The sequence below is a fragment of the Aulonocara sp. 'chitande type north' Nkhata Bay genome, linkage group LG4, assembly GCF_057382095.1.
Source record: "Aulonocara sp. 'chitande type north' Nkhata Bay isolate Kocher_YH1m ecotype deep benthic linkage group LG4, A_spYH_male_GT1.1, whole genome shotgun sequence".
Classification (NCBI taxonomy): domain Eukaryota; kingdom Metazoa; phylum Chordata; class Actinopteri; order Cichliformes; family Cichlidae; genus Aulonocara; species Aulonocara sp. 'chitande type north' Nkhata Bay.
Genome location: NC_141347.1, coordinates 27,240,573 through 27,263,700, shown reverse-complemented (window position 1 = coordinate 27,263,700; position 23,128 = coordinate 27,240,573). Strand labels below are relative to the sequence as shown.

Below are 23,128 nucleotides of genomic sequence, written 5' to 3'. Positions count from 1 at the left end.
GTCTTTGTTATTGCCACACCGACTGGCACTAAGTGTGAGAACTGGGTGGCACAACAGCACATATGTTGGTCCTTGCAAAGCTCTCTTTTGATTCTTATCTGTTTTGAACTCTGTTTCTTTTGAAGAAACATTAATAAAAAAAAAAACCCACTGCTTAAAAAATGTCATATTTTGTGGAATGGATAAATATTCCATTCACATTTCTCAGAGGAGTGCCTGTTTCCAGTCTCATGGCTTTATTTGTCTGTTTAGTATGGGTCACTATTTCCTTGCTTTCTTTATGTTAAGAAGAAAGCAAGAACGTTTGCTAGCTTGAAAATGCAGTCCTGTCTTTACCACTCATGGCCATAATCAGTCACGCCTAACTTCAAATACTATTTTGTGCTTATGAAACTATAAACTATAAAGTTTTTTAAAAGGTGAAATTCTATTTATACTATAGGTGATGTCTTGGTCTGTTGTATATATTCTTGCAAATTCAGGATGTGCTGCACTGCTTTTTAAAACCAGTTGCGTGTGTGTGTGTGGGCAGTGGGAGAGCAGTGAGTGGTGGACCTGTGTTAAGAGCACATTCAGTCTCTGTTAACTTTTATCTGTTTCTTTGTTAACCAGTTACTTTTACATGTGAAGTAATATTGTGGTAGCTCCAAAACCTTTATTTTTCCCAGTCAATACTGTTTCTGTTTGATGCTGTTAGATGCTTTGTACCTTTTTTTTATTGCATTGTGCTTTAAATGTCAGCTGCTACTGTGTATGAACTCATTGGGGTTCTCTTCAGCGTAGCACTTATTGATAGAAAGGTCATCTAGGATAAATCCACCATGGTTACTACAAAGAAGAGAAAAGTTGAATCTACGATATTATTTTATGTTACAACCCCTGCAAAGCATGCACAAACCTTATAGATGAAAGCACAGAAATGAAGCACAGCGGGCTGTTGTCTCCTCCATGCAGCACAAAATGCCAGTATGGCTTCTGAAATATTTCAGTGGTAAATAATGACAAAGCTGCAATAAAAGGACTGCAGGTTGAGAATTTCATGCGAGCCGTGTGCTACTGTGTGGTTTGCATTTTATCATTTTTCTGCAGAAAGCATCTGAGAGGAGCTGTGGGACTAACAAGATTAAAGCAGATTGGAGCCTGACAAGCAGCAATAACAAAGAAGTGTCATCTCTAATGTAATACCTTTTACATTCTGTCTTTCATTTGCTGTGGATTCTTCTCGACCCTTTGCACCACCATCTGCTCTTTTTATCAGATGTTTTGCTTGCACTTTCAATTCACCTTGGTAAAATGAAATGTAAGTGGTTGCCGTTGCAGTTAAATTCAACGCTGTTTGAATTTTATTATCCTGCGTTCACAGAGTGCTGTGCTCTGTTGTTTTCAGATGGAAAATCTTTGGTGATTTTTCCAGACCTATAATTTAATGCAACCTTAGAAATGGTCTTGTCAGTATTCTCATGCTGTCCTTTCATCATCTTGTGATTTGGTAGAATAGAGTAGATATAATTATTGCATTATTTTAATTGGTTTAAAATGGTATCATTTGGCATATTTTGTGTGTTTAAGTATTTCAGGCTAGAAAAATAGCTTCAATATTATTCTAAATGCATCTTTTGTGCTTTGTATCTGTCTGAGCTAGGCTTCAAGGAAATAACAGGAACATTAACAACACAGACAAAGGAAATGTTACTCCTATTTGAGCCTTTCACGTTTGAAACCACATTTTCAGACAGATTTTTCACCTCTTCCAAAAATTCATCTAAGGTTTTTGAAATCAAAGTGACAATGAAATACAAAAGCATAAATGGTAAAGAGGATATTTATTTATCATCACAAATAAAAAGAACCATGCTTACTCATCACAGAAAGAAAAAAAGAGAGAGAAGCGCTCAGTTTTTGTATCTTTGCCGACCTTACTGTCGGATGGTTTTTTGAGAATGTGAGTAATAGCACTCTATGAAGTTTGAAATTCATTAAAAAAAAAAAAATCCAAGCCTATACCCATACATTAAAGCCCCCAACCCACACCTCCCATAGTCTGTGCCCCCCACCTCTGACACCCCAGAACAATAATCACAGCATTTTTTAAATCAGTCAGTCTGAGGGTCCTCAGTCTCCAGAAGTCTTAATAACCTGGAAGAGTGTGACATTGTACAGCACCTGGTGTCCGTTGTTCCAGGTATAAAGGACCCTCTCCCTGGGGTTATAGTCCATCATGGAAATATGGGAGTATTGATTGTGGAAGGGGATGTCTGTGTACTCATAGCTTGATGTGTTGGTGTAATAAGCAAAATAGATCTTGGCACCAGCCAGGTGGGAGTTGGTGACATATAGTGTGCCGCAGATCATAAAAGACTCTCCAGCACTGCGCTTAGGAAAGCCTGTGTCCCAAGTCTGCAGCACCTCCAGACTCTGAGGCTCCAGGCGGCTGATGACAATGTTTCCAGCATTAGGGATGGTGGTGTAAACAGCCCATAGGCCATTCTCGTCCGCCATCAGGTCGATGTCAGAGGAGCCACCCCAGGAGTAGGGAAAAGTGTTGTTATAGCCGGCCCCACTCAAACTGCGCTGCACCAGCACACTTCGAGAACGGAAGTGGTACTTGATGATAATGTTGCTCTGGTACTTGTTGTAGTACAGTGAACCATTGTAGACCACATGACCAGTGCCAGCCCAAGGGTGTGGCAGCAAGTGTTGCACAAAGTTCTGGCCCTTCATGAAATCATTCATTGTGCGATATTCCAGGACCCGACGTCCCTTGAAGTAACCGTCCATGGACCACACCTGTGGAAAAAGGAAAAATGAATAACATCGGAAAAAAAGGTCAGAAAAATAAGTTAATGAGAAGGTCTCGAGATTACTGGAGAAAAATATTGTTGTGTTAAACTTGACCTTTCTGTAAGAAAATGTAAGTCACAGTTCATTATCAGTAGCTGCAATGGCCTAAAATAAGAATGTTTAGTGTGCTTGTTTGAGTGTGTGTGTATATCGATTCTCTGAGTTGTGCATGCATCAATGTGTGTGCAGAGCTACTGATCTGCCAGGCATGTGGGAGTGAAGATGTTGCCTGCGCTTTGCAGTCAACCACTGCTTGTGCTCCTTGCCCTTTCCAGTCCACATTTACAGAAAATCAATCCATTTAGCAACTCTATCTTTTTCCTCAAGCACTCTCAGCGGATCTCTCCACTGACATGGCCCCTCTCTGGCTGCATTTCCCATCTCATTCCCTCAGTGCTCTCATTGAGGCACAGTTCAGCTTTTAATTGATTCAATTAAACTGCAGTTGGCTTAGATGGTTATTTTTCTCTTGAACATTTGAAGGAAAGCTTTGCTACGATCTACTGCTTTTTCTGATTCTCTTACTGCAATTTTTCTTTCTTGTCCCACTTTTGCTTGCTTCTCCATTGTAGAGTAAGTATTTTCAAATGCACAGAGGAGAAAGCAAGGGTATGGGAGGAGCTGATGGTGAAGAGACACAGCGGCTGAATTATGTAGGAGGGGAGATTATAGAGCATTAAGCGTTGTTTCTCCTATGCCTGCTAATTTGGGTCTCTAGAATAGAATAGGAGACAGAAATTGAGTAAAGCAAAGCTCTTGCACATTCCGATTTTTTCCTCCTTTGCCTTTGGCTCATGAGCAACAATGAAATTTCCCCAGAATGATTATGATTATTGCTGCGGATCTTAATGTGGCATTGCTGATGTATCTGCCTATTAATACTCGGAGAGATTGAAGTGATTGAGCCAGGTGATTAAAGACAAAGATCAGGACATTCAGTCACAAAAATTGACCTTTTCTGTCCACAACACCTATTTAGGCTGTTATGATTCATTGCAGGAAAGAAAAAGGCCAAGCTCATCTCTCCTCTTAAACTTAATCAGTTTCCCTTCTCTTCTACACATGGCTAATAATGCAGTCTTCCACTTTTCCAACACCACCATTTCATCTCAGTCACCATAGACCACCCTTAATCTTCTATATTATTCTTCCCTTGTCTCTTTCCTGCTGCTTCTTGCCATGTGCCTGGCCGTACAAAACTGCATGTCATGTCTGATCAGCTGAACCCATTACTATATCATTTGGGTCCAGAGCACACTCCTGGTAATTACCCAAGTGATTTGGAAAACTTTTGCCCAAACATCTCATTCATTTCTCCACTGATGATGAAGTGATTAATCAGCTGGAGTTGTAGTGACAGAGGAAGACAGGGAGGAGGGAAAGATACGCTATCCATCAGTGGCACAGCTTTGGATTCCCATTTTTCTCACTCTCTCTCCCCCTTGAAAGCTCATGAGAAGTCATTTTCATGGAAAACAGTGCATCAGTCACTGAAGTGCCGTATAGTGGCACTGCCCTGACACATATTTTCTTCTTTTTTTTCCTCACTGAGAAGGTTGACTGTGGTTATCCTCTTTGCTTGGTTATCCTAATAATAACAACAATAATAATAATCATAATAATAATAATAATAATAATCCTGTGTTCCTGTATTTGTGAAATGCAGCAGTTGAGAAACTCACTCTGTTGTCGGAACTGGGTATCATAGTATCTGTCATCCAGGAGCCGAACCTTGACCCTGATGCACGTACTGTGATGGGATTACTGACGCCAGTGAGCTTCCCACAGCCTGGAGGTCAAAGAGGCAGAAGAATTAAGAAAGCATGTATGCCTACATACCTAAGAGGCCACACAGACGCACATGCACTCAGGTGATTTCTCTATCAGATCACACTAGTTTTCTTTTATAATTCATCTGAAATATGGCATTTCATTTGTTTTGGTTCAGATTGTTCAGTTCAATTGTTTTCACTGTAGAAGTTTAAATTTTTGTACACTAAGAAAATGTACTATTTGTATCATTATCTCAGATAAATGCGTAGATAAATATTTTGTGCAGTCATCTTCTGTTGTCTTGTTTTCATTTGTGATTCTCCACAATGCGATCTTGTGTTTGCTTTTTGAAATCTGTAATACACAAAAACTGGTTCACCGACTGACTTTGCGGCATCATTTTTATATTTCCATTGTTGTTTTACTGTCCTGGTTTTTACCCAGTACTCAAAAAGTGAGCATTATTTTTTTTTTTTAATTCTCTTGGTTCATTTTCAAATGTAAAACTATAATAAAACGCAAATTAGCTAAGGGCTAAACTGTAACTGCAGTCTTTTTTGTTAACTCATCAGTTTATATGTGTGGGGTTTTTGTAAAATCATCAGTTTAAGCTAACATATTACACACAAATGCAATCTATTATTCATTCCATTTTTCTAGGCCAGTTTTTCTCAATTTATGCAGATCATTTGAGATCAGAGCAACGTGGAAATGTTAACTACATGCTACAGAGTTTTGACCAGCGATGATCCTAGTGTAATCATTAATTCTGTTCTGTGCAACTGTTGTCAAATTGATTAAATGCTGCAATGATATATGGTAATACATTTTTAATTGGGTAACAATGACCACATACAAACACCCACAATCGTTTCCATATATACCAAGTTTCTGCATGCAGGAGTGGAGTCTGGTTTCAAGTAGCAGGACTCTCTGTCGCAGCTCCTCATAATCGTAGGCCCCCATCTCCTCTTGGATAGCCATAAGCACCAAGGACAGATTCCTTACTTCCTCCCGAAGACGCAGGATCATCTTGGCATCAGTCTTGTACTGTTCCAGCACTGGCAACAGGGGGAGCAGCTGGGTCACCTTGTCTTTTAACTCCTGTGATAGTTATCACAAAAAAGGGGGAAGAGGATTACACCCTTAGAGAATAGTCAAGATAGGGGACACAACTGCCCTGTGATAGTCAGTACATGGGAGTGAGTGCAATCTTCCCTTGGTGTTTGTGGTTCATAAAGCTTATGTCTCCATTAGGTTCTGGTTTATCTGTTCAAAACTATAGACCTTTGATTTTTAATGAGATGTACAACGTCTATTCTTAATATTTTATGTCAATACCCTGAAATTAGATGTCCTTTTATCTTCTTTCAAGGACAAAAGGAATATTTTATCTATTTAAAAAGCAAATATTTTGTTTTTCCATGTCTGTAAATACAGTTTTACTTCCTTTGAAAATATTTTGGATTGGAAAGCCACCTATATGAGAAACACTATTCAAATTGGCCAAACGCCTGTGATCTGTTTTGGGTGATGAAACTTCACCTACTTGCTGCAGTTGCAGAGCTAGTTGTAAATAAACTTGGACTGTGACTCATCGTGTGTTTAGAAGTTAAAAGAACAACATGTCCGTAGGAGTACAGGAAGCTGCAGGAGAACCTGGCTGCCTACGTGGAGAGAAGTGGGTTCAAGAGAGAATTGGGCGTATCAATAAAGTGTGGCCGCCACAGGAGGGACTGTTTCCTCCTTGTTAAGGTTTATCGTAAATCTGGTGATGGAGCAGCTCTCAGCCCTGTGGCGCCACATCATAAATCTCATTTTCACTTTTTCAAGAAGAGAAAATTCACTCTCGTTAATCTCCCGCACTCTGCCATCGGCAACTTTAAGCTGCACGCATTCATCAGCCAACCTGGTCTGGACAAATCCAGCTTTTTCCCCTCTTTGTTGAATTAAGATAGATCAGAAGATATAACTCATTTCGTTCTGCATATTTTAGTCATCTCAGGCAGTGCTGATGAATTGGTTAATTTTATAAACATCTTCATTACCTTCTTTGGAATGGCTTTCATAAAACACACTGAAAGCAAAACACAGGCATTCGTGCTTGTCCTTGTGCTGCAGTATGGACCCAGCAGTAAAGCACACTTATCATTTATCAAGCCATCTTTTAATCAAACTATTTTATGGTCCATCTAATATCTGTAAGAGTGTGAGAAATGTTAAAAAACCCCAGTAGGACAGCCTGCTGACAGGAAGACAAAAAGGCTTACTAATAATGGCAGCTAAGCCCTAGCTTGTAGACAGATAAGGTAGAGATAAATGTGAATGTATGTGCCTGTTATCTAAAGGCAGACAGCAGAATGTTAAGTATATCAAGTAGTAAGCTCACTGAAGATAGAGAACAAATGGATACAAAGAGACAAATGCAACCCCCCTCCCCCCCATAAAAAAACCCCATACTTTTTCTAGGTCCAAGAATTTAATCACTCATGAGTGTGCGATTTACTTGGATTTCTCTGTGCATGACAAAAGAACTCATATAAGACTGGAAATGAATTTGTGTACCTATGTTTATGCTGCAGTGCATCGCGAGTCATACAAAATTTTATTGTCTGTGAAGAGCAAAAGAGATTGCAATGCATAAGTTTGGCGAGCAGTGCCAAATCAACAGTGTCTGCATTCACTTGACAATAATATACACACATATAAACACCAACACACACACTGTACATGAGGAGACACAGAGCCAATTACCTGAAAGCCCTTTGGATTGAGGCTGCGGGGATTTTCAGAGGCCACCTTCAGCTTTCCATCTACCACTTTCATTAGACTCTCTGTGTTTCTGACATACTGTAGATCCCTGTACGTCCTTAGGTCCAGCACCTCCATTGACTGGCTGATGTTCTGAACCTGCGTCACAAAAACAAACCCACAATGACACTAATGATCGCGGGTTATCTTAGAGGAGGAGTTTTTTTTTCTCATTTTACACCTCAATCACAGATCATTTATTGTAAGTTTCATTTTTGCAGTTGTTCATTATTTAGTTTAAATTGCAGTAAATGAGTCAGGCAAGAAAAAAAGTCCTGCTGTAATCCTGCCTTCGTAGTTTGGGGTTGGCATGGGTTTTCCAGATACACAGGTGGGGTGAACTGAAAACTTTGTGGCCTCAGCTGTGAATGTGAAATGTCTATAAACTTGTCCTTTACTTGTCTGTAGGCATCTTTTTTGTAGTACTCGTGTGCAGATACTAAAAAAAAACAACTAAAAAAAAACTTCTGCTCCCATTTCGTTCATATTCCAAGTTAAATATTACAGCCAAAGAAGAATGTGGAGGTGGCTCTGTTTTTGAATTTAAATATGTTAAGTTAAAGAAGTTGGTTGAAACTACATAATCTGTACTGTTTCATTCATAAGCTGTAAAAATTACTGAAATAAAGAATGGGCTTTAAAATGTACACTAATCACACTGAATATAGAATTAGGCATACAACTCTCAGTTTAAATAATTATGATGACAGGAATATTCAACAGTGATGACAATATTATTTCTATGGTTAAGAAATACAACTTCACAATCTATGAAATTTAAGAACATTCTTGAAGAGGTAGCTGCATCATTGTCACATTCTACAATCAAGAAATGCCTTCACGATAGGAAATACAGAGGGTTTACAAAATGTTACAAAATTGGTACAATCAAACACAGGAAGGCTCGACTTGGCTTTATCAGAAAACATTTCAAAGAGCCTACAAAGGTCTGCAAAGAAAAAGAAATCTACCTACCGTCTGTCAAACATGGTGGAGGCAATGTTGTGACATGGGTATGCGTGCTGACCAGTGGAACAAGGCAACTAGTGTTTATTGATGATGTGACTGCTGATAAAAGTAGTAGGATGTATTGCAAAATTTAAAGGGTACTCAGCTTATTCACTTTTGACAGCCCACTCTGTTTCTGCATAACCAACCTACTGATTCATGCACCCCCTCATCTCCTGCACGATGCACTGAACTGGCCAGAAATCAGTTGAACATTGATAAATATTACTGGGCTGTCGTGTATACTGGAGGCGTATGGGTACATATGTACAACTCCCCACAGCAACAGACGCCCACCCACAATGACATGCGCAATCAAAACTCCAAGCAAGCAAAATATACTTATTCATATCACTCCTAACATAAACAAAAAACAGGCCAAGCTCTCAAAGGTCAGCGTTTGGAACAAATTCTACTTTGCACCAAATGCTTTGCTTGCCTACTCTCTGACAACCCACTCAATTACTTTGTGTCCCTTGTTTTCTACAACCAGTTCATTCCTCATGTGCTTCATGAACCGTTCTGGTTATATTTGGTCAGAAAATATATCCCTTCACTAATTAAAAGTTGCTTTACAGCACTACATGTGCATTAGATGGAAGAATGTGGAAGGGTAAAATGTTCCAGCAGGATGGACTCTAAACAAATGCAGTGTCACCACCCTCCAGGGCAGTTGACAGCTGGGACCACTCAGTCCTCTGAGTTGTGGCATTTCATGCTTACCTTTGGTCACATAAGATTCTCTCTACACTCACCAGCTCAGATGAATCAGTCACAGGTGTATCTGCTTCTTGTCCAGCGCGATGACTCACTTTGTAACAAATCCTAAAAAGTGTCTTTATGTGTATGGCTGACTTTGGCCTCATATCACTTTTTTTTTTTTTTTTTTTTACCTCAACACAGTTACATAGAGAGGTTAAAAGAGTCCATAAGGTGTTTAAAAGTATGTTGTGAGCACTCTTGCACAGTATTCTTCAGGTCAGCTCTGCATTAAATGGCATTTTGTCTGGCTTTACAGAAAGCTGAATAGAGATTTTGCACAAGGCTACTTTAAATTCTTTGAACAGAGGGGCTGTTTTGACATTGTTATTGTATCCTTGGCTTTCTTTGTCAGAGAGAGATTTTGTGGATCTGGTCCAATCAAACATTTCACCCGCATGCTCTGAGTTCAAATGAGGATGCTTGGTGGGCATGGAACTATAATGTGCTTATACACAGAGAATAACACGTAGTCTTTAAACTAACGTCTTGTGTGCAGCTGAAACAGCATTGACCCCAGGTGTCCTCAAGCTGGGCTGTGGACAGTAGTAGATGGGAGTGTTTGGTTCTAATAACTAGTGTCTTACAAGTAGTGTGCATGCAAGAAATTTAGTTTTTTCTTTTTTTTCTTTTTACAATGTTGCATAATTCCATTTGAGCATTTCACCCACCACAGCAATTCAATCAGGTCGATGTCTGGACTTTGACTTGACCACTGCAAAACACTGATTCTTTCAGTTTTTAGTTGTTCTGCTGTAGATTTGCTGCTGGGTGTCTTGTTGCATGGACACATTTTGGACAAGGTTTAGCTTTCAGACAGGTGGCCTTACATGAGCGTTAATATTTAACATGCTAACTGATGCCTGTAGAGTCTGAAATGTAGCTCTCGGGATTTTTTGCCATTTCACTGAACATCACATTGGGTGAATTTGTTGTGATATCCACTCGAGGGAAGATTGGCAACTATCTTTTCCACTCATGCATAATCTTTCTCATTGTAGAATAATGGACTTTAAATAGTTTAGAAAGAGCCTTAGAGCCATTCTCACCAATATTTGCTTCTTTGAGATCATTCCTTTGTCTTTTCTCCATGGCATTGTGTTAACACACACCTGGCCAGGAAACTACCTCTGCCGTTATAGAGGTGTCCACATTAGATGGTCAATTAATCAAGTGCATTTGATTAGAAGGACTTGTCTGCTACTTACCCTCTTCATTTCTAAAGAAGCAATGTACTTAGTTTTTCAGAAGACTGCATTTATATATGATTGTATGACTCATTTGAATCACTAAGGGGAAAAAAATGGCAAAGTACTGTAAGCCATTTATTTATTTTAATTTAATCAATCGCTTACTGTTAATCAATGCAGGCTGCTTTGTTACAACAGTGAAAAATAAAAATCTGGAGACGGGCAATAAACAAACTGACTTGATCAATCCATGCAACACTACTCCAGCCAGTCAGCAACAAAGGGGTGTTTGTACTTGTATGCAGGGCAGGAGGCCAGCGGGGAAAAAAGCTGACACCTTGCTTATACTGAACTCCAGGACATATTTGGAAACAATCAAAAAATAAAAGGTCAAAAGGGAAACCACTGAAAGAAACCACACTGGGATCTATGTCTGAAATGCTAATTATAATTTTACAATGGCATGCTACTGAAGAAAAAAAATCTATAAGAAACTACAAGCTTATTTTAATAAAATGTGTCATCCTCCAACCTGGATTAACAACACCGGTGCAACTGGCTGTGAGATAAGTGCTCAAGAACTGTATGCAAAGTACAACACCAAAAATTATATGTCGAAAATGACTTCACTTTCGTTAAATGGGTGGCACCAAAATCGAGCAGCCCTCTACATGCCGGAACATGGAATTAAAGGAATTAAAGGAAAAAACTCAGACAAAAGAGGGGGATGAGGAAATAGTATTAATGTGCACTTGCTTTGCATTCAGAATTAATCTAAAGTTTTCCAAATATAAACAGTATTTTATAATATGCACTTTTCATATACATTTTACCAGGTTATTTTTTTTCCCAAAGGTTCAGAATGAAAATGAACTGAATCCTGTCAGTTCCCAAAGAATTATATTTACCAAAAATGAGGGGGAAAAAACATCAACATGCAAACAGACTAGTGCATTTTTATAGTGCATTATTATAAAACTGAACTTGCAGTCTTTTAATATATATAAAAATCTATTCTTTACACACACACACACACACTGTAAGAGCAAATATGGAGACTATAAAGGAATATATACTTTGCATCGCACAAATGTGTAGGTGAACTTCTCTCACCAGTTTTACTGAGTTTGTCTCTTTATGTTCAAGGCTCTTCCTTTTCTGTCGGAATATGCTTCGTTTCAAGTGTGGATGAGTGTGGATTTTGTTAGTGTGAACATGTGCTTTAAACAGGAGCAGACAGAGACTGTCAGGGGAAAAGGGAAACTTCAATGAGAATGAATGCAATATGTGAATTCAGGTGTCTCATTGATCCATCAGGGCCTCGGAGCTTATTCAGCATCTCAATTTACCACCACCTCTCCTCACAAGACCACATCAATGTCAACCCCTCCTGTCTTTCCTCTCCTCCATTCTGCTTCTTTGCTCCTAGGCTTTCAGTTACTCGGTGAAGCCAGCCTCTCTTTCACCTACTCACTGGTTTTGATTGTCCACGAAAAAAAATCAACTGTACTATGAATGAACTGGAGAGCAGACCGAAGATACTCTGCCATAGCCCATCAAGTACTTGAAAGGTGTTTAACATCATTTCTCTGGTTTCTACTGTTTAAACAGACATGAATACAAATTAAATGAATTAAATAAATAAAAAGAGACAGGTGTGCTGCCTGTAGATCTGGATATTTAACAAGCCTCTGCGGGTCATTTATGAACCTACCTGTTGCCTGACCTTAGTTGTGTGTTTGTGTTTGCGCACTAGGTATTAGCATGCTCTACGTGTCAGTCAGTAATGCTTTACTGCATCTAAATAATGCCTAGATTTATTCTCTGCCTGTTGAAAACTGCATTCATAATACACACTACATCATTAAATGCTATCAATATCACAAGTAAGCACAAAAGCTCTAATGAAATGTCCTAATCAACCCAGATTTGGTGACACAGTATTTAATTTACAAGTCTCCACCTAAAGTACTTGTAATCTTCACTGACTTGTTAAAAGTTAATTTTATTAATTTCTATCTCATAAATTTATATTTATAATAGAAACATTGTAAGGCTAAGGTTCAGTGAATTCAATTACATGGGTTGGTTTTTGGATATTTTTCATTAGCAATTCATAATTCATTAATTTTCAGGTACTCAGCTGCTCAACAACAGTCTTCTGACTGGTGTCGTGTTCATATGCACAACTGATCAACTGCAGCGTAAAGGAAAACCGTTCACTTCAGCAGCCTTTATGTGACAGACGGCGTCAGACACGAGCCCAGTGTGGCAGTTTGTGCTTGCATGTCTGTGTGGGTAATACTCGTGTCCCAGTGTGGGTGTGTTATTGACAGCTGTCACCTTCTCCATGAGCTGGCGAAGCTGCCTGCTGCGTGGGTCGCGGTTACACATGTTCTGGGCTGGTGCAACGACGGTACAGATACACTTCCCATCTGCGTCCTGCGCTGAACTGTAGATCTCCCAGCCCTCCTCTGGTCTTGGGTATAGAGCCTGCAGAAATACAGAGACACATATATCTTACAGGCATAAAATAAAAAATAAAATATGGTTGTTTATGTCTGCAGTTGTTTATCTGTGCTACTACCAAATTGGCTTTTCAAAATGCATGAGGGCAGACAAGATATTTTATTCTGCCAGCACGCATCAACGGTAATCTGAAAAGTGTTCCACCCTTATAAAACGTGTCTAAGACAATAAATTTATCTAATACTTAAAAGTGTTGCATAAAGCCTTTTGAAGAAAATAAAAGACTCTTTTATACATCCTATATCATGATTGGTTGAGCCTATTCTGTCACCATAAATTAGCTGCAAAGTCATAATTTCTCTATTACATTACTTTTTTCTTTGTGACTCTTTCAGAAATGAATCCTCTCCTAAGAAAATTAATGACAATTGCTCACCCCAACTATTCAAAACCATTTGCAGTTTAATTTCAGTTTTAACTGGAGATGAAGAGACTGACAGAGCTGGTAGTCACAGTAGTAAAAGACACCAGCAGGGAGAGATAGAGGATAGAAGAGTCATCTAGAAGATAATGGAGAGGGTGAAAGCTGAAATGGGTGTCGATTAAGATAAGACAAGACAGACTGGTGGAAAATACACAAATGGATGGAGAACACATTGACGTGACAAAGACAGAGCAAGAATTTTGTGGAGGATGAAGAAAGACAAAGATAAATTGGTGGAAAATGGGGATTTCAAAGAAAAGAGGAAGGAAAAGGGATCAGAACAGGCTGTACAAAAGCACAGCATCTAATAAGTTTGGACACAGAAAGGAAATGGAGCTGTTCACGATCGATAATGCAGCCCCTTACCAGTGAAGGAGGGGAGAGGCTAAAAGGATGGATGTTTCTCTCTCTGTCTAATCCAATCAAAAGCAACGCTGTGCGCTTGCAATCACACATGTATGCATTACACAATTTACGCAAAGGTTTTTCTATTCTGATTTGCTCATTTACATTGCATCTAGCATAGCCAGCATATGACGCAAGCTGTAATAAGACAAGAAAGAGCCGTTTTGGAGATGCAATTAAGACCCATCCATATAAGAGGTCGGAAAAGTCTAGAAATAAAATGTTATGTCTCAGCTCTGTGCCTGTCTCCTGCTTTCCTCTGAGCAGTGTTATGCTGTGATCTCGTCTCCTTGGGTCGGGGGATCAGATTAAAATGTCTTGGGGGACAGGGGGACTGTGTGATTGGAGTGTAAAGTAGCAACCACCCTGCGAGCCAATGTGCTCACTGTCACATCTTGTCATTCCTGCCAATCCCTTGGCACGCCACCCCCTCTCCACTCGTTCTGTTCCCTCTTTCACTGCCTTCTTCTTCCCTTGCAGTTGCAGAAAGAGCGTATCTTAAATCTGACTTACTTTAAATCGAGGGATGGCAAACAGACTATAGCTATGTGAGAGACTTAAATATCCTGTGCCAATAGCAACAATAAAGTTCTACGCGTAATTCTTATCACATTTTCTCTTTTTCATTATATTCAATGCATATTAAATAGACTCATGAATTATTTATATGACTGCATCTAAATTTAATTAAGCTAAGTAAGGAGAAATATTCTATTCATATAGTATTAAATAGATATATTAGCTATATTTCAGGATGACTGAATTTCTACTTTCCATGTGAAAGACTCACCGTGGAACGCATTGGCACACTGGTTAAAATATCTTTACAGTATTATCAGTTTTGCTGCATATTTTCCAGTCCCTGCAGTGACTTGCACTTTTTTCTGTCACTCAGTGCCTTTCTTATCATTAGTCTTCCTTCTCCGAGGCAATCGACCATCAAAAGTCTATAATATGGTGATACAGAGGCACAATAGCCAAAGCCAGAGTTAAGACAAAAGAGCCAGTCGCCACAGCAGAACCTTTCATCTTTGTCTGATGGTCTGTTTCATTCTGCCATTGCCTTGGCATGAGGGAGTTTGTATGTATGTGTGTGGGTGTGTTTGGTGGGGGGTGCATCTTTTTCAGCATCTAATTCCCTGCTCACGTCTCACTCACTGTCAGGTTTCTGTATGTGCTGAAGTCTGTGGCTATTCTCGCGTGTGAGAGCGGTCATCTGTGCTAAAACTTGTTCTGTCATAATGTCTATGTATATCAGTATGAGTATGCTTCAACATACAGTACTTACATACATTCTTGTGGAATAATACATACATTGTGGGATCACACTGAAATGCAACTACACATCTGATCCACACCCTCAAGATGCTATGTTTGGAAATTCCTGCAGCTGTAATGCATGCTTACTTCACAACTATAGAGTCTATGTAATGGCTGATATAATACTGTGAATGTGTGTAAAATACTAGAATGTGAAGTCACAGCTGGTTACAAGCACTTTCATTAAAACTGGTACCCTGCAGTGTGAACAGGTGGAGGTTTTCTAGATACAAACGGCAAAATCTACTTAAGCTGCTAATTCTTAAGGTGTCTGCAGTCTTCGGTAAAATAATTCTGCATATCCACACACCTAGGGCTTGTCCGCTTATGCACGAGATATTCACTTTGGGCTTAGCTAGATTTTTGCCAGTGGATGCAGAAGTGTGCATTAATTTTTCATATTGCTATCAGCTTCAAAGGGAGCCACGGTCGGTGTCGCACCAACTTTTTTTTCTTTCCCAAATGAAATCTTACGTAGCGGGCAGTAGAAATTCAGCAAAATAAAATCAGAGGCACGTTGGGTTTCGTCAGAAAGGCATCTACTGTAAAAACTTTGCCAAATAAAACATGTGGAGCTACTTGCTGTGGCGACCCCTTGCGAGTAAGGGAGCAGCTGAAAGTAGCTTCTTTTAATATCAGAGCCATGTCAGCCTATTATCATGCTTTCTTCATTTTCCAACATGTTTAATATCACGCTGTGCTCTTCCTGTGCTTTTCCAAGCCAGAGAGCTTTCACAGCAACCAATCTTCTCTTCTGTTCATTAAAGTTTCATAAATGCTGAGCTGAAATGAAGAGCTTATTTGAATCACTTCCAGTTTCATTACCACCCACCTATCGGTTCAGCACTAACTTCACCGTTCTCATCACAGTGACAGTTTAGGGAGCAGGAGAGAAAAGGTAATTCTTAAATGCAAATGTGCCTTGTCCTTATATGCTTTGTGCCCAGACGGATCTTTATATCAGAGCTAGTGATCTCTCACATTGAACATAGCGTCATAAACTTAAATATGTTTTGGAATGTATTAATATGATATTAATATGAGGCATCTCTACAGAATGGGTCATTGACATTGGTTCATTTAAGACAGTCAAAACTATGTAGTCTAGCAAACATCTCATTAGTAATGAAAAAGGCTAATTTCTCAATATCTTCCTTTATCCATAATTATGTTCAAGATATGCAGAGTGAAAACGAGTGTGAGTAATGTTTGCATACTGTATGCAGCTCGTGTATTAGTTTGCTACACTTGAGTAGTGACGATAACATAACCTGAGCTGTCGCCGTGCTATCAGTGCGGCTATCTGGAGTACCTAAGGTTTAAAGGATGATCCTTTTCTCCCAGACACAGATGGTGGTTTCAGCAGAGGGAAGGCGTTTAGCTCCCTATACCAGAAATTTATCCATTAGATGTATGGGATGAAATAAAATATGTAATGGACAGGTTTGAAACTGTAACATGGCTGCTATGTAAAAGCCCATTAATGGCGAAAACAGCAGCAATGAAAACAACAGGAAACCACAAAGGGTTGGAGAAATTAAAAATCAATTGGGTTTGCTCACTAAAATGAAAATTACTCGTTAATATTTCTGGATTTCCCACTTTGTGCCAACTCAGAGTCTCCTCCATTTCCATGACCTCATATCAGATAGCCTGGATGCATGACGTCCCATCACCATCAGCTGCAAACATATCTTCAAACCACAAACTTCCATCCTCCCAAGGGAAAACTGATTAAAGGAGGAACTGCTTACTTTCATAAGCAGAAAAGGAGAAGTTGTGCTTTCAGAAAGGCTGACGGAGAAGAGAGAAGTGGCTCTAATTTCCTCTAGCTTGGTTTAAACGGTATTCAGTTACAATGCTGATTGACAACTTTAGGGGAATCTGTGCTGAGATAAGTGAAGATTAGATGCTTCTCCACTGTTTCCTGCTGCAGAGAAATCAGAGCTGATTCCACCAAAAAAAACTTACTAAGTTAAACCATTATCTGAGTGATTCTCTGTAGCACAAAGAAACTAAGACTGCTTGGTTTTGTTAATGATTAGCAAAGTTTAGAGGTATTATCCAATTAGACATTTGAGCTGGTGGTATCACTGCTGATTTGCAGGATGGACTTCCTCTGGCGTTTCATTAAACCAACCCTGGAGCTTGCTGCTGTAAAGCCAGAGTTAAATGAGATCATAAATCTACAGCTCCCTACTTTATGAGCATGACGGGAAGTCTATTATAACTTTCATAAGCAGCAGGCAGAAGGGGCAAACAGGCAGAGGCAGGCACAAGTTGTGAGATATGGAAGAGAGCTGACCACTACACTGTGAACTGTCAACACGGCTGAGAAATTGCAACACTACCGAGGATGGACAGGTTAAGAAGAGGAGGAGAGGTCGAGCTGTACACGGAGAAAGACAGAAGACATAGAAGAAGATGAAATCTAGACGTCATTGAGAAGGGGAATTCTTATTCAGGAAATAAAATATGAAGTTCTACCTAAATAATCTTTTTCTTTCCTTCATTGTCATCCAGCAGTGCCAGCTTTCATAAAAAATGCTTTACTTTCCTTTCCTCTCTGTCAGCAGAATGATGCTTTATGCCAGGCATTAACATCCATCAGTACTTGTCCCCAAAAAACTAGACATCTGTCTCTGTTGCACAGTGTTCGATTTTATCTATATTATACCCAAACAATCGGTTCTCATTTTCAGATTTGCCAGTTATTGCTATAATTGAGTGTATATAGATAAACATGTCAATGCACACATTCACTCTTCAAATGAACAATCAGTAAATCCCTAATGCCAAAGCCAGCTGCTGGGCTTTAAAATAATAAAGACACCAAGTGAAGTCCCAGGTCTCCTCTGCTCCCAAGGAAAGTGATTAACACAATCAGCTCAGCATGGTTGCCAGTCAATAATATGAGTCATAAACTCATCATGGCCCTGTCCCTACTGCCTCATTTTGGCTCCCTACTGCCTTTCTCTCCGTCTTTCTCCATCACCCTCATGACTGCCGCCTTTCTCAGTGGCGTCCTGCTCGCTTTCCATCTGCACCCACAACCCGTTCCCCATCCACCTCACACTTGAGTGACAGTGGGGGTGGGCATATGCATCAAGTGTTTTTTGAAGAGGGGGGGTTCTTGGAGAGGTTAAAGAAAATGACACTCGCTGGCACTCGGCATGAGTGCGCAACTGCAACTCTACACTTTTTCCAGCCAGCGCCGTGCCAGGTGCCGTAGTGAAAAGCATTTGGATTCTGCTCTTCTGTTGCAGCGATGCAAGATAGCTCTATCATGTCTGGTGCTAAACACAGGCAAGAGAGTGCCAGGGTGGCTTATGTGAGAAAACACTGTGTAAACTGTTATAACACAGTTAGTGTTTCATTGGTAGAAATATGGATTACAGAATTGCTTTTGAAAAATGGAGGAATTGCAACAGGCGTGAGTCCTGCAGGGTGGAATTATACTCTTATAATGACAAATGAACCATGTCAAAACCCTGATTCCCTTTTCTGGGATCAATGCTTTATGCTAGACGATCACATAATTAATTAAAGTTTAAAACAATTGAAAATGATCTTTTATAGATTGGCTGAGCTTGTCGCTGTTCCCACTGCATCCCATTAACCTGACGTTAGATTACACTTGTCAGAATCCCAACTGAGATAAATTTAATCGAAAGCAGCACAATGAATGTAAAAAATAAAGTGTGCAAATAAAAGCCTGCAGTCGTATTTAATTTTTAATCCATAGCTGAGAATCAATTTTTACAATACACTTTATTGGATTCCGCAGTGGAAGTGATAAAGTTTACGGTCTCACATCCTGACAGAGGCTGCGTGACCCCAATCAGTTTCTGTGTCCTGCCTCTTTGTACACTGACATTTGTTGTTCCATTCTCTCCTCTGATGGTGAGAATATTTTATTCAGACTTCTTCCTCACAGCTTTCTTAATTTAGATATCAAAGGGAGCGTCACCACATGCATACACATCCAGGCACCCTGCTGCAGTTTTATTGAGAGGAACCTATCTATGCCAGTCTTGTGCACACATACATGTATTTATTTATTTATTTTTATCTATAATGAGACAGTTATCCTTGACTTATGCTGTGTTCACTGAAAGTGTTGAGAGATTCAGTGATTATTATTATTATGTAGAAAAGCAAGCATTTTTCATCTCAACAGATTTTCAGCTTTAACTTAGAGCACAGCAGGGTTCGATTCATGGACAAGCCTTTTTTTATTATGTGTCTCGCACTGTGAATGTGTCCTTTTATTTCTATAACTAAGGACAGACAGCTCTTTTTTTTTTTCAACGACAGTTTTTGTAGGTTGAACATACTAAGCTGAAGAACGCCAAACTGCATTAGAGACTTGGTGTATCTTGTGTCTCACAATTTATAGCAGGTAATGTTTGAATTGCAGTAGTTGTTTATGGTAATTACTCTTTTTGGAAGGCAAATTTGGAAGTCTCATTATTTCTCCTAAACCTCTGCCCGAGATAATAAGTGCTCTCCTTGACACTGTTTTCAGCTTTGAACATCGTGCTACTTCTTTTACTTGAGTAGCACTTGTCACTTGTTTGTCTTGCGGTCAGACAGAGAAGATATATATGCTATACTAAGAAATTAAAACTCATTTTTAATCCATGCCTTTATGTCTCATTGACCAGAACTTGATAAATAATTGGAAAAAAGTGCAGAAATTTATCAGATATACCCCTGGTATCTGCTGTGTGTCCACACAGCACTTTAAGAACATTTCTTTTTAAATGTATAACACTCTTTATAGATGAATAAATCATTTTGCTATCATAATAAAAAAGATGATTTAGTGTGTACACTCTGTCTGGCAGGTTTATAGCTTTAACTTGTCTTAGCAATTCTTTATAGCCACGCTTCTTCTGTGTAAGTGTTTCCAGGGTCTCGTCTGCTCATTAAGGAACATGGTTCTGCACTACACAGATGTGTACAAGCACCCAGGCAGTGTTGTGCTCAGTGCCATCACAGAAAGGCCCACATGAATTCAGTCAGCTGTGTTCTTGGGTCAGCTGGTTAGAAGACAGGCACAGAAAGCAAGTGAAGCAGACTTGGAAAATAGCTCTGAGCTTAGAGAATATGCAATGCAGCATGCATGGGTGCCAGGGTGGAAAGCAGGCAGGCAACAGCTACTGGCATGTTAGCACCAGAGTGTCACAAGACCACAGCTAGATTGTCTTTGATTCAAACTCTAAACAATTTGTGAGTCATGACTGCTTCTAAGATCATCACAGGCAAAAGTCTCATTAATAGTGACGGGACTTTGAAGCAAGGTTTTACATTAAAGTTTTATTTGCTGCCATTGTTTATGAGCGGAGATTATCCCTGTCTCAAAGAGAAGACATTTCCCATCACAACAGACTGTTACACAGTAATAATTTGTGGCACCATCAAACGGGCTCATCAGTTTTGTTAAAACTTTGATGAAATGAACTTCAGTAGCAACATTTTTCCTCCTTTGGCAGTGAATTAGGGCTGCCTCAAAGAAAATATCCACTCATGACTATTTATTGTATTTTATTGTATCCAGTCTTTTGAAATGCAAATGATTAAGCTTCTGATCTCAAATCTTGTTTGGAAAGAGTTTATTGAAAATAAACATGGCGATGTTTATTTTTATCCCATCTGATCCTGAGCAGAATGAGTTGGTATAGAGAAGAAATCAGCGATTAACTAAGCCATAACCTCTAAGGAAAACTGGAATAATAGAATAATATAAAAGACTTATAATCCAAACATTTCTTACCTTGAGTTCTGCTCTAAATTACCCGACATATGCGCAAGTTGTTTGAAAGATTAACAGTTTGAAGCAATTTTCCAGGTGCTTGACATTTTCAAAAAAAGATATTACTGTCTGAAAGTGTTCTTTAAAGGGGAAACATTTCCACTGGCACACCACTGCTACATTAGGAAGACATAAAGTGGTAGATTTATGTTTTAACAAGCCACTTTACATCCTAAAACTCTTCTTACCACAGATGGACCTTCACCCCTGAGACAAGAATGTCTAAACATTCCATGTGTACATGTCTGAACACACAAACACTGTCATGCACAATATGCATGCGAAACCACACATCCAGATGGTCACAGACCTCTTGGGACTTTCAATTTCATTCTGTCTTTTTGAACAGACCAGAACATTTACTTAATGGGTAAGCTGCCATAGAAAGACACTCAGGATAGAGGAAAAGCGATCACTTACTGCAGATGATCCGGAAAATATTACATTCATTTCTTTCTTTCTGTTTTTGTTTGTTCCCTGTCTGTCTCATTGTCTGTGTTACCTCATGAGAAAGAGAGTACAACATTATGCAAGCATTAACCACTAAAAAATATTCAAAATAAATAAATAAACTGCTGTTTTATTTATAAAACACCTTAATTGCCCTTATGACCTTTCAGGATGAGGCCAGTGTTTAATTTGAGGCGATAACAATCTAAAATGCTTAAAGATAGACATAGCAAGGGAGGAATAAGACATACTCAAAGCTGTAAAACTGTATTAACCTCTCGGTGTTCCTCATCACCTCCTTCCCACCCTGGAGGTGACTGACAGATAGGATCAGCCTGAGCATCAGTCAGGACAGCTCTCTACCTCCTGTCACCCTGGCAAAAACATATGGTCTCCTGCAAACATCCACACTTAGACTGTCCGCCACTCACCATCACTCACAATCACAAGCCAACAATTCTGCATCCTTATACTTATGACTCTCCCACAAACATATGCATCATTCATGCTTCACTGAAACCTTGTTCTCACATGCGTATCTGTCTCCATCGTCTCTCTGTTAACACAACGTGGGCTCTTTTATTCTTACTCGCGTCTTCACACGTCTCTCTGAAACCTCTCTTCTGCTTCTTCACTTTCTCCCTCTGTCTGCTGCTGTGTCACTCTCTTTAATCTGTCACATTCTCGCTTTCTTTCTCACATTCACAACAGCATGCTCAAACAAAAACACTGCACACGCACTTGCAAATAAGCAAAAAGAATTGATACGCACGCTGACAATCCTTTCTGATGTGCCCCCTCTGGAGATGGTGGTTCCGTTGAGTCCCACCAGAGAGGGCAGAGTCTGAGACATCCAGTTGGTCACCATGGCCATGGTGCTGAGAACTGCCCCGATCTTTAGCATAGGAACGCTCATGTTTGCTTCCTGTGGGGCCCTGGCACAAATGGCCCAACAGCCAGCCCTGCCCTGCCCTTCCCTAGACCTCAGCTCCAGTCAACCCCACTCTGCCTCAGACAACCTAGCCAGGGAACCAGCCAGTCAGCTTGTGCCTGAGCCTGAGCAGCAGCAGCACCCCCCACAGCTGGTACAGCACAATTACTAGACCCACACACCACTGTTTCAGTCAAAGGGATGGGCAGAGGCTGGTTAGAGGAGAGCAGCTCACATCCAAAAGCACCACACTGGAGCCTTCCCTCTCAGAGTGACTGCCTTAGCTTCACCCTCTCCCTCCCTCCCCCACATTCTCGCTCTCATCTCTCTCTCCCTCTCTTTCCACCTCTCTCACTTCCTTACTCTCCTCTTAGCTCTCTCCCTCTCTCTCCCCTCCTCTCTTCCTCAAGATGCAGAGCTCCGCATTGGCTGCCTCTCCGTCTCATCCCCTCCCAATCAGCCCTTCCTCTGTTCTTTCCAGCCCTGTTTTGCATGCATGTATCCATTCTTTTTCCTTCCCCTCTCGTTCGCTGACATTTGCCTGCTCTTTTATGACTCACATCTTGATGTGTGCGCGCGTGCACTTATTTCTTAAGCAGAGAGATCTGAGACTGATTTCATAGGACTGATCTGTGCTCTATGTTAAGTGACATGTGAATGCCCAGGGCAACTGAGTGCAATGTTAGGCACAGGAGACCATCCTGCAGTTTCATCATCGTGTTTGTACTAAAGACAGGACTGAGAATGTAGACCGGTGGGTGTTTAGATTAAAAGGTTGGCTAAGGGCTCATCAGTGAATATGGGCAGGTGGTTTGGCAAAGTGGGAGACATGATGTGGGAGAGATGCAGGTGCTCCAACCCACGGCTGC

At 40.0% G+C, this 23,128-nt stretch overlaps 1 protein-coding gene across 2 annotated transcripts in view; it reads right to left on the bottom strand.

Moving 5' to 3' along the window:
* Positions 1 to 1,804: 1,804 nt before the first annotated feature.
* olfm2a (olfactomedin 2a) overlaps positions 1,805 to 23,128 on the bottom strand; it is a 40,243-nt gene continuing 18,919 nt past the window's right edge. The window contains exons 1-6 of one of the 2 annotated variants that reach the window (XM_086289550.1): positions 22,101 to 22,539; positions 12,726 to 12,875; positions 7,369 to 7,524; positions 5,499 to 5,718; positions 4,524 to 4,630; positions 1,805 to 2,787 (exon numbers count right to left, since the gene is read on the bottom strand). In XM_086289550.1, the coding sequence (XP_086145676.1) occupies positions 2,113 to 2,787; positions 4,524 to 4,630; positions 5,499 to 5,718; positions 7,369 to 7,524; positions 12,726 to 12,875; positions 22,101 to 22,244 (1,452 nt within the window). In that variant the 5' untranslated portion in view covers positions 22,245 to 22,539 and the 3' untranslated portion in view covers positions 1,805 to 2,112. Of the gene's footprint in view, positions 2,788 to 4,523; positions 4,631 to 5,498; positions 5,719 to 7,368; positions 7,525 to 12,725; positions 12,876 to 22,100; positions 22,540 to 23,128 lie in introns of those variants that run through there. The other variant, XM_086289551.1, reaches the window with a different exon arrangement.